Consider the following 13,342-nt stretch of genomic DNA (forward strand, 5'->3'; position numbering starts at 1 on the left):
AGTAAGGATCGGAAGACATTGTACCAGTATGTACTGCTTGGCTAAGCCAGTGTGACCTTTGGGTACGGATGTCTGACCTTTGAACCATTCTATCTTACTTTAGGGTCGTACGTTCGTGTTTCCGGGGTTCATAGTACGACTAATGGATACGACGACGCTATGACCTTTGGGTTACGACGACGCTCCGACCAACGGGGGATACGTCGTATAGATAAGTCTTTTTATGAATAAAACACGTCGCACGCGACCTTACCAGACCTATTGCCTCACTGGGTTATGTCGGTCGACCGACTCTATGCTGTTGCAATCGCCCTTTACGAACTTTTAATGTTGTCTCACGTCTTAAATGCACTCCCTTAAATACATATCTCACAGAGCAACACATAATCAATAGGAGAATAGTTAAATTGTGTCATACACTCTGTGCTTGTGTGTGTGTACACATTATCAGGACCTGCCTGACGTAGGCCGCTAGGGCGCCCCTCCAAGGACGTGGGGTGTGAGGGGGAAGCCATGCGTTGCGTCCTCCTCCAGTGTGAAGGATGAGCTGTCCCGTCAAGTCATCCTATACCCTGCCAGAGCGCACTGGTGCGTTGTACTACTCCCACAAGTTTCCTCACGGCGTATATTGCACTTTCTCTGCCTGTTCTTCCGAACTGATCATCTTAATGAAAAAAATACGCCATTTTCGTTAGAGACTTACGGCTAGACACGTAGATTCGGCAGCAGATTCATTTAATCATTGTCTCGGCCGTTTTCTAAACCTAAGAACGAATACATATACACTAAAATAACCGGAATTACGTCATATTACAACATCTGGCAGCTCCTACGTCCCTCAGCATCGTTGGACACGGCAAACCAGTGTCCTACATCGCCTCCTTTGATGGTGTTAGTTGCATACGTTAGGACGGCTCCCGTGAACGACGAGTGTAGTGACACACTCCATGTGGAGTTACCGTGAGGTGTCGATCGCGAGTACCCGAGTGGGGGCCAAAAAGGTGATTTCCCGAGGCGTTTGCAGAGACATGGTGGGTTGTGTGATGTTCAGCGCACGACTGGCAGGGCCAAGTTTGTGGCGGCCGCCGCTTTGGTTGCTGTCACTCTCTGGGATCATGATGTGTGTGGCTGTACCTCGGGGTGACTCTCCTCGCTGCGAACCCATCGCTTTGCCCATGTGTCAGCAAGGCCTCCCCTACAACACCACTGTCATGCCCAACTCCTTCAACCACGAGAGCCAGGATGAGGCTGCACTTGAACTTCACCAATTCTGGCCACTTGTAGAGATCAACTGTTCACCAGTCCTACGTACGTTCCTGTGTAGCATTTACCTTCCCGTGTGTGGCAGCCAGGAGCCTACAGTGCCTCCTTGCCGCAGCCTTTGTCACTCCTCCTGGGAAGGATGCCACAAAATAATGGAAATGCATGGCTTCCGCTGGCCAGAGAGTCTAAACTGTAGCAGGTTCCCAACTGCAACAGAGGGGCAGTGTATAGGAAGCAACCACCATGATTCGAACACCATGATCATATACCCGACCCCAGACCACCTTAGTGACACAACAACCATGGCATCACAGGTTGACGGCACCACCACCTCACCAAGTCCAGCAACCCTTTGTGAAGCCATTACAGTCCCTCTCTGTCTAGGCCTCTCCTATGACCAAACTCTCCTTCCAAACATCCTTCAACATCAGACTCAAGAACAAGTTGCTGCCGAGATGCTTCTCCTGCAAGCAGTCATCAAGACCCAGTGCTCTCCGCATCTGCGTCTACTCCTCTGTAGCATCTTCACACCACCCTGCACCTTGCTGGAGCACGAACGGTTGCCTTGCCGAGGTCTGTGTTTGTCCGTCAGGCATGGATGTGAAGGTCTCATGAACCAGTTTGGTATCCAGTGGCCGTCTTCATTAGAATGTGATATGTTGCCCCGTGAGTCCTATGAAGAATGCGTTGGTAACGATGTTACTTCCGTGGACAACAGAACTCTAGTAATAAACAATGAAATGCCCAAGAGCCAGACAGTGTATTCAAGCGAAGCTTCTCCTATTTCCGAGTCGAATTCAGGGCAAAGCATGTGTGAAAACATCACCGTCCCAATGTGTCAGAACTTACCCTACACCACAGTCTTCCCCAACATCTTTAACCACACCACACAGGAACATGCTACCCTTGAAATACACCAGTTCTGGCCACTTGTGGAAATGGAATGTTCAGCATACCTGCATTTGTTTCTGTGTAGCTTATACGTTCCAGTGTGCACTGTCCTGGAGAAATTTATACCACCTTGTCGAAGTTTGTGTTTCTCGGCAAAGGCTGGGTGTGAAGATAGTTTGGAAACATACAGGCTTACATGGCCAATAAACTGTTACAAACTTCCTGCAGGAGGTTTGTGTGTGAGCGACAACATCATAAACTCTCCTGGATTCTCTGAAGAAGAAACTGAGACTTCCTTAGTTCCGAGTGTAAGCCAAAGCTCAACGGATACACCTTCAGTAACACATGTACAACAGTCCATCAGAGAACAGTGCGAGTACACCATCTTCCCTCTCTGTAGGATATTCTACAACACCACTCTCATGCCTAACGTGCTTCATCATAGATCTCAGGAAGAAGCAATAGAAGACTTAAGGCAGTTCTCTCCCCTTGTAGAAACACAATGTTCCCCAGACCTCCAACTATTTCTTTGTACCATTTATGTTCCCCCTTGCATAATATTGGAGAGGCCATTGCTTCCCTGTCGCAGCCTCTGCCTTTCTATCAGGGAAGGATGTGAAGAACTATTGAGCAAGTTTGGTTTTCAGTGGCCTGAGTCTCTGGACTGTGGTATCTTCCCACCAGAACCTCGTATCAAGGCCTGTGTTGACTCAAGTTTTCCATCGTCTTTAATCACTGATGAAGTAAGCACTACCTATAACACATTTTCAGTCTTAAGCACGGTAACTTCAACAACAATAACTGCTTCAAATACTGCAGATGTCATCACAACTCAAATTTCAGCTGGCAGGTGTGAGCACATTACCACCCCTATCTGTCAAGACATTCCTTACAACACCACTGTCCTGCCTAACTTGATCAACCATAATAACCAGGAAGAAGCTGCCTTGGAGCTACACCAGTTCTTTCCCTTGATAGAGATACAATGTTCCCCAGACATCCTGCTCTTTTTGTGCAGTGTTTACATTCCTCCCTGCACAATCTTAGAACAACCATTGCCTCCTTGTCGTAGCCTCTGCCTCTCTGCCAGGACAGGATGTGAACCTCTCATGGTCAAGTTTGGCTTCTCGTGGCCAGATTCACTGGACTGTGACAAATTTCCAGCAGACCCTCGAGATCAAGTGTGCTTAGACTCCACATCATTTAAGTTTGTTGCGAAAGAAGAAAGTACTACTATAAATTCAAGTCTCAGACATTATAACTACACCTACAACTCCTTCCCTAATTTCGACAGTAAGTCCGACAAAGATCACAAGTATCATCCAAACTCAAACCCAAGGGGAACATGTGAACATATTGCAGTTCCTCTTTGCCAGGACATTCCCTATAACACCACTGTTCTGCCAAACATGCTCAATCATTCTTCCCAGGACGATGCTGGCTTGGAGTTACACCAGTTCTTTCCCTTGGTAAAGATACAATGTTCCCAAGACATCCAACTCTTTCTGTGTAGTGTGTATTTACCACCCTGCACAATCTTAGAACAACCATTGCTTCCTTGTCGTAGCCTCTGCCTCTCTGCCAGGACAGGATGTGAACCTCTCATGATCAAGTTTGGCTTCTCGTGGCCAGATTCACTGGACTGTGACAAATTCCCAGCAGATCCTCGAGATCAAGTGTGTATAGACTCTGTATCATTCAGGTCTGCAGTAGATGAAAGGCCTACACCAACTGTTGATATAAAATACCTTTAGTTATGGAGAAAACTTTTTTGTCATTAAAAAACATATACCTATTGTACTGACTATTCATGCATTTTTCATACTTTGGTTTGTGACATGTATTATTGTAAAACTACAATATATATAATCCCATAAATGAGTTTACACACACAATGTATTACTTACAATAATTGACACTGCTGTCATCTCACACCATAATTCAATGCAGCTTATCACAACATGCTGGATGGTTGGTGATGAGTATTGATACACTACGTCTTTTCAGGACATTTGTGAAACTGCCTGAGAATGACATCTAATTCATCAACACCTTCCATGAAAAGAATTGTCTATGGTTCATATTAAAAAAAAGAAAACATGTATTTCATCTCTTCCTTTATTTTCAGCAAGGCTTTCACAAAACATCCATAAGTTCTTACCTTGTTACAAATCAGTCGTTCCTGCAGTGTGAAATGCTGATGACCAGGTATACTTTACCATGATTTTTGGAGTCTGCTTTCATATCTTTTCTACTGCCAGTACTCTATCACATTTCTTTTACTGACAAGTTTTGCTTAATAGATATTCATGTAACATTGAAACAACAACATATGATTAAATCTTTTTACTTTGAGTGCAAACATTTCATCAAGACCTGTAAGAAGAAGGTTATCTTCAGAAATGTCAGGCTTCCTGAGCTGCTATCTTGATTGCAGTGCTGCATACAGCTACTTTATTTCTTGCCACTCCAACCTGATATAAAAGGCTGTACATATTCACAATTATTATAGAAATTAATCCTATCATGGACTAGATCATAATGATAATGATAATCATGAATATCTAAAACCATATTTCCAAATAACTGCAGAGTAAAAATAAAACACATAAAAAAAATTCTAAATCTTAAAAATACTTTGCAGTTCAATTCTAAATGAAAAAAATATATATACATACATTTTGGTAACCATTCACAGCAACAGGAAAATGCTTAAAAAACTGACAGTCTAACCAGTGTATCACAGATCTCAGCAATAGTTTGCCAACTGCAATACATATAACTAACTCTGGTGTGCAATGCAACAGGGTGCCAAAGAGTCGTAGTGTATGCTGGTGGAATTTTACCATTCAGAAATGTCTTAAATGACACACATAAGTAGCGTGTACCTTTGTATTGGATGATTTTTGCTAAGTTTGTTTTCAGTGGTCTCACTTAAGTTTTAACAAAGTAATCAATGAAGCTTAGCATACCAGACAAGGATATGTAAACAATTTATCCAAATTATTTCCAATGGTGACCACCCTAAATCTGACACTGAAATACATACTCCTCATCCTGATTTATCTTTAATTTGTAATATGGGGCAGCATATTACAGTTCATCGTTACGATGAACTGTAACTTCCTGATTCTGATCACTCAATGTTTCATACTTATCCATATTCACACTCTTACAGCACTCAAGAGTTCTGGTAATTTCCAATATACACAATGTTAAAAAGGTAGCACTTAATGAGAGCATCTTACAAGATGTAATTCTACATAAATCTTATAATAAATATATCCTCAGAATGCCTTTGTATATTATATATACAAACAGGAATGCAGACTGAAGTATGCTGAGTGGAATTGTCAGCATAAAAGTGAACACAGAAGTTAAAGGAAGATCATTCAAAGAAAAAAGGAATACGGTACATCATAGGATGTCATCCAGTAGAACACTTATGTTAATTAGGTAAGAGGGAGAAATTACTCCACCTATAACAACAACTACATGACTGGAAAGAAAACTATGTGATAGAGATCACAGAGACATAGAAAAGCAGAAGCTGCATGGCAAAGTATATTCTTCACTGGGTTTAGCTGTACATCAGAAACGTAACTTTCCACATAAATCAAAATTTGGTATATTTTGGAATTTTCTAAAGATACCATTCTTATATCACTACCGATAATCATCACATTGTAGCCTTTGGATTTAATTCTTTTATTTCAAACCTCAATTTAGCTTTGCATTACTCCAGTCTCAATTAGGTTTAACAAAAAATAAATTAAAATCAATAAATGAAAAAAACTATAAATCAATTGGACATCATGTCAAAAAATGGAAAATCATTAAAGAAAACAACAAACCTTCCTCAGTAATTGTAATCCTTTTAAGTACTCTTCGAGGTATGATAGTGTGCACACCTAGTTATGAGCCTGCTTTCGCCATGTAACTGTCCTCACGGGCAAAATAAATCTTCACGATCATCATATCCCTGTATATCACTACTTTCTATTAAAATTTCAACTTAAAACATGGCATGTCTGACACATACAAATAACCATAAAATACAAACAGACGTCTGAAAATTTTTCAGGCAATATAGGATTAACTTTCATTTTATGAAGACAAGTGACTAATAATTCATATCAAAAAATAATTGTTATCCATGAATTTCACACTCCATAGTATGACACAATATTAAAACAACTGTGAAATCATTACACACCAAACTAATTTCTAATAGAAAATAAAGATGTAAACTATCCAACATGGTATATGCAGTCTATCAAGTTTACAATACAGGTTTTTAAAGAACCACATCATACCCTAAAAATCATTCACATGATTTGTATTCATGCTTTATCTCAAAAATAAAGATCAACTAACCAACCTTCTCTCTATGCTGCATGGCAAACTCATACTTCCCTTCCAGCAGCTATAGTACATGAAAAATCAAGCCATGAATTTTGTCAAAACATCCACTAAAAGATTACTAATAACTCGCAGACTAATAATTCTTATCAGAAAATACTTGTTATTATTATTACTATAAAACTTGATTGCCGTTTCCTGCAGCAGCCAGGTAGCACCAGGAAACAGACAAAGACCCATCCATTCATATATACACATATATACAAAAATGCACATACAAGTACATATACATATCAACATATACATACACAGACATATAAACATGTACATATCCATATTTGCTTGCCTTCATCCATTCCTGGGGCCACGTTGCCCCACAATTAACAATATCGGCACTCCCTGCATTAGTAAGGTAGCACCAGGAAAACAGACAAAAAAAGGCCACATTCACTCACACTCATCCTCTAGCTGTCATGTGTAATGCACCGAAACCACAGCTCCCGATCCACATCCAGGCACCACAGACCTTTCCATGATTTACCCGATACATTTCATGTGCCCTGGTTCAGTCCATTGACAGCATGTCATCCAAGGTATACCACATCATTCCAATTCACACTATTCCTTGCAAGCCTTTCATCTTCCTGCATGTTCAGGCCCCGATCACTAAAAATCTTTTTCACTCCATCCTTCCACCTCCAACTTAGTCTCCTGCTTCTCCTTGTTCCCTCCACCTTTGACACATATATCCTCTTTATCAACCTTTCCTCACTCATTCTCTCCATGCATCCAAACTATTTCAACACACCCTCTTCTGCTCTCTTGACCACACTCTTTATATTACCACACATCTCTCTTACCCTTTCAGTACTTACTCGATCAGACCACTTCACACCACACACTGTCCTCCAACATTTCATTTCCAACACAACCACCCTCCTCTGTACAACCCCATCTTATATCCTCTTTATCAACCTTTCCTCACTCATTCTCTCCATGCATCCAAACTATTTCAACACACCCTCTTCTGCTCTCTCGACCACACTCTTTATATTACCACACATCTCTCTTACCCTTTCAGTACTTACTCGATCAGACCACTTCACACCACACACTGTCCTCCAACATTTCATTTCCAACACAACCACCCTCCTCTGTACAACACCATCTTATAAAGCCCATGCCTCACAACCATTTAATATTGTTAGAACTACTATTCCTTCCAACATACCCATTTTTGCTCCGAGATAACATTCTCTCTTTCCACACATTCTTCATGGCTCTCAGAAACTCCATCCTCTCTCCCACCCTATAACTCTTCCATTTCTATGGTTCCATTTGCTGGCAAGTCAACTCTTAGATATCTAAAACACTTCACTTCCTCTAATTTTTCTCCATTCAAACTTACAACTAACTCGTCCATCAACCCTGCTGAAGCTAATAACTTTGCTCTTATTCACATTTACTCTAGTTTCTCCTTTCACATACTTTTCCAAGCTCAGTCACCAACTTTTGCAGTTTCTCACTTGAATCAGCCACCAGTGCTGTATAATCATCAAACAACAACTGACTCACTTCCCAGACCCTCTCATCCCCAACAGACTGCATAATTGTCCCTCTCTCCAAAACTCTTGGCTATACCTCCCTAACCATGCCATCCATAAACAATATAAACAACCATGGGTCATTTTACACACCCCTGCCACAGACTGAACTTCACTGGGAACCAATCACTCTTGTCTTTCCTACTTGTACACATGCCTTACACCCTTGATAAAAACTTCTCACCTCTTCTAGCAGCTTACCTCCTGCACCATATATTCTTAAGACCTTCCACAAAGCATCTCTATCAACCCTATCATATGCTTTCTCCAGATCCATTAATGCTACATACAAATCCATATGTTATTCTCAGTATTTTTCACATACATTCTTCAAAGTAAACACCTGATTCACACATCCTCTACCACTTCTAAAACCACACTGCTCCTCCCGAATCTGATGCTCTGTACATGCCTCACCCTCTCAAATCAATACCCTCTTATACAATTTTCCAGAAATACTCATTAAAGATATGCCTTTGTATTAGGAACACTCACCTTTATCTCCTGTGTCTTTATACAATGCAATATACATGCATTCTGCCAATCCTCAGGCACTTCACCATGATCCATACATACACTGAACATCCTTATCAACCGACCAACAACATAGTCACCCCCTCTTCTCTCTTCACCAACCCACTCTCCCTAACTCTCTCACTTCACACACCAACCTGACCAAAACACCCTACATCTGCCACTCTATCATCAAACACATTCAACAAACCTTCAAAACACTCACTCCATTCTCCTCCTCACTTCATCATTACCTGTTATTACTTCCCCCCTTCACCAATGTTCCCATATTTTCTCATGCACATTATTTACTTCCTTCCAAAACATCTTTTTATTCTCCCTAAAGAATAATGATACTCTCTCATCCCAACTCTCATATGCCCTCTTTTTCAACTCTTGCACATTCCTCTTGAACTCCTGCTTCTTTGTTATACATCTCCCAGTCATTTGCAATTCTTTCTTGCAAACATCATCCAAATGCCTCTCCTTTCTCTTTCACTAACAACTTTATTTCTTCATCCCACTCACTACCCTTTCTAATCTGCCCTCCTCCCACCTTTCTCATTCCACATGCATCTCTTGCTTAAGCCATAACTGCTTCCCTAAATATATCCCATTCCTCACCCACTCCCCTCATGTCATTTGTTCTCACCTTTTGCCATTCTACACTCAATCTCTCCTGGTACTTCCTCACACAAGTCTCCTTCCCAAGCTCACTTATTATCACCACTCTCTTCTAGACATTCTCTCTTCTATTTTGAAAGCCTGTACAAATCTTCACCTTCACAAGACAGTGATCAGGCATCCCACCAGCTGCCCCCTCTCATCACATTAACATCCAAAAGTCTCTCTTTTACATGCCTCTCAATTAACATGTTATCTAATAATGCCCTTTGACCATCTCTCCTACTCACATACGTATACTTGTGTATATCTCTTTTAAACTAAGTATTCCCAATCATCAGTCTTTTTTCAGCACACACATCCACAAGCTCTTCACCTTTTCCATTCACAACACTGAATAACTCATGTACACCAATTATACCCTCAACCGCCACACTACTCATCTTCACATTTAAATCACCCATCACTAATACCTGGTCATGTGCACCAACACTGCTGAAACACTCACTCAGCTTATCCCAAAACACTTGCCTCTCAAGATCTTTCTTCTCATGACCAGGTGCATAAGCACCAATAATCACCCATCTCTCTCCATCCACTTTCAGTTTTACCCACATCAATCTGGAATTTACTTCCTTACCCTCTATCACACACCCACAACTCCTGCTTCAGTAGTACTACTCCTTCCTTAGCTCTTGTCCTCTCACCAACCCCTGACTTTACTCCCAAGATGTCTCCAAATCATTCTTCCCCTTTACCCTTGAGCTTTGTTTCACTCTGAGCCAGAACATCCAGAGTTCTTTCCTCAAACATACTACCTATCTCTCCTTTCTTCTCATCTTGGTTACATTTATACACCACATTCAGACACCCCAATCTGAGACTTTGAGGAGGATGAGTACCTCCTGCTTGACTTCTGTTTCCTCTTTTAGAAATTGAAATACAAAAAGGAGGGTGTCCAGCCCCCTGCTCCTGCCCCTTTTAGTCGCCTTTAACGACACACAGGAATACATGGGAAGTATTCTTTCTCCCCTATCCTTATGAATTTCACAGTTCATATTATAACACATTATAAAAACATTAAAACAACTGTGAAATCATTACATAAGTACTGCCAAACTAATTTCTAATAAAAAAAAAGATGTTACCTATCAAACATGGCGTATACAGTCTACCAGGTTTATAATACAGGTATTTAAAGAACCACATCACACCCTAAAAATCATTCACAATTTGTATTATAAAGTCCACCAGGTTTATAATACAGGTATTTAAAAAACCACATCATACCCTAAAAATCATTCACAATTTGTATTCATGCTTTATCTCAAAGATAAAGTTCAATTAACCAACCTTCTCTACATGCTGCATGGCAAACTCATACTTCCCTTCCAGCAGCTATGGTACATGAAAAATCAAGCTATGAATTTTGTCATAACCTTTGGAAAATATAAAACACAAATGGACAACTGTGAAATAATGAAGAAAAGAGCTATAATGTTAACTACACCACATGTTAACAGTAATAAAAGAACATACTAGAGGAGCAGCAAGATGCAATTTTTTTTCATTCCAAACAGTAACAGACCAACAAGCATGTATAAAGATTCATAGTAGCGCAAAACACTCTTGCACACTACCAGCAGTATAAAACATACCTGAGACAATGAAAAAGAATCACTACAATCAACTTTTCAGACTGCCAAACCTAGGTGTACGGTAATGGCAGGGACTTTTACACAATAAATCCCTAAAAAAACAATGTTGTTTCAAGATCACGGTTACTACTGTACACTCAGCGATTAGATAACAATTTCCCCAACACAATACATGCAATGTCTATTGATCTATCATAAATGTAAAATAACTTCAGGGCATGCAGCTTAAAACAAACTGTAACACTTTTTTATTATCTTTTTACTTATTTTTATTATACCTAATCAATGTTTCAATGGCAAGGTAGCACCAGGAAACAGATAAAGAATGGCCAATCTACTAATATATACATACATATATACATAAATGCCCATACGTGCACATATACACACATATACATATCAACATATACATAAATACACACATACATATTCAAACTTGCTTGCCTTCATTCATTTCTGGTGCTGCCCTGCCACACAGGAAACAGCCTCACTAACCCCCACTTCAACAAGTTAGTGCCAGGGAAACAGACACAAAAGGCCACATTCATTCACACTCAGTCTCTAGCTGTCATGTGTAAAGTACCAAAACCACAGCTCCCTACAGACCTTTCCATGGTTTACCCCAGATGCTTCACATGCCTTGGTTCAGTCCACTGACAGCAAGTCTACCCCGGTGAATGGTGAATATTGTTGTGACAGTGGGTAAATTACATAACTAACAGTAACTAAAGGCAAAGAAGCAACACTGGAATTGACTAGCTATGCAGACTCTATTGTCATGGCTACCCCCTTGAAGGAGTTCCAGTTGGGAAGAGATGCCCAAGATATAGATAGATATATAGCCAGACAGATAGAACAGTAACTCAACCATCATGCTCTTAAAAGGTGCAATTCAGAATAAAGAAAACACAGTTCCTGCAAAGAAAGTAATCTGAATAAGACATCTACTTTTGATGAGAAGTACTAATCAACATGCATTTGTATGTGAAGTTTTATTACCATATATCACATTATAGCAAAGAACTGAAACAGCGTAAAAGTAAATAAGGTGTGGATGTGCAAATGTTTGCAAAAATGTGTTAATAGACTCCACCTGCTCAAGGTTCCACCGTGACTGAAAAGTCACCTTTTAGGCCATGTCATTGGGAGTTCAGCCTCGTCAAAAAACGTCTCACTCCAAGGGAGTGTAAATTTCCCTATTACGGGAACCAGTGTACCCTTGAGTTGCAGAAATCTTTAAAAAGATCCTGGGTACTGGGCCTCTTTCTCAGAAATCGGTCCAAGGGTAATCATCAAAATAACAGTAATAAAATATGCAGACACAGTTATGGACATCAAAGGCTGTAGAACACTTCTCCCATCATTGTAGCCTCAAACTAAAGAATGTGATGAACTACATGAAAATCACTAAGGAAGGGTTTCACTGACAAAATTTGAGTCATTCATTTAATATGCTCATATATTTCCATCCTGATGTACTATTGATTTGTGAATAAATAATTTTCACCGATTCTTCATCAATTTTGCCTAAAGAATGTCATGATGCACGACTCGTTTTCAATTCAATCTCCAAAGTTACTCTGTCAGATTAATAAAAGCCTGTAAAAGAATGAATTAAATTAATTTCAGCCTCTGATATATGTTTAAGACACAGAAATCACAATAAAATTATCAAATCCAATTCAAATAACATTTTTCAATGTTGGAGGCTCCAGTCATGGACAAAAGTCCACATTATGACAATGCCGTACTCTACACATAAAGAGCACAATGAAAAAAAAAAAGTATTCATGAATTCCAAAAGAAGTCAAAAACCTGTCCTTTAAAATAAATCAAGTTACAGTTATTAAGAAAGACATGATAGTAGAGTTTCAAAGCTTTAAGGTGCAGGGAAAGAAACAGTTATCAAAATGGCCCACCCTTGAGCTGCCAGTGGCACACAGTACTCATATGATAGCTACTTGCCAAGTACTGCATGATGTACCCAATGGTGGAGGCACACAAGCATCCATTTCTCGGGAGGAAAAACTAAATTAAAACCTCTAGAAGAACAAGTTTATTGATGCATGCTTAAACTACCTGCATCTCATAAGAACTAAATAATAAGTTGCTGGTTTGATTCTATTTGAGAGCACAGTATCAAAATTCAAACACTTACAGGAAAATATCTTTACGAGAGTAACAACAAAGGAAAACACAAACACATATAAACTCTAAAGGAAAGGAAGAAGAAAGGGCACATAATAACTACTATTGAGCTGACTTTGAAGCAACTACAGGTTGTACCTCTCTAATCTGGCCCTCTGTGCTTCAGCAACACCCATGGTCCAGTACGTTTTGAATCAATTTGTGGATCTGCCACCAGGGTGGCACTATTCGCAGCAATAAGGCACCAAAATCTGTAAACGTAGCAGCTGAGCTATTCAA

General features: G+C 40.0%; 1 protein-coding gene across 1 annotated transcript; it reads left to right on the forward strand.

Annotated features, from left to right (window-relative positions):
• Window positions 1-559: 559 nt before the first annotated feature.
• LOC139746191 (uncharacterized) lies at window positions 560-4,043 on the forward strand. Its single transcript, XM_071657109.1, has one exon. The coding sequence runs from the start codon at window positions 948-950 to the stop codon at window positions 3,906-3,908; it is 2,961 nt and encodes a 986-aa protein (XP_071513210.1). The 5' UTR covers window positions 560-947; the 3' UTR covers window positions 3,909-4,043.
• The last annotated feature ends 9,299 nt before the right edge of the window (window positions 4,044-13,342 follow it).

Source organism: Panulirus ornatus, chromosome 64 (assembly GCF_036320965.1).
Source record: "Panulirus ornatus isolate Po-2019 chromosome 64, ASM3632096v1, whole genome shotgun sequence".
In the NCBI taxonomy this organism is placed as follows: domain Eukaryota; kingdom Metazoa; phylum Arthropoda; class Malacostraca; order Decapoda; family Palinuridae; genus Panulirus; species Panulirus ornatus.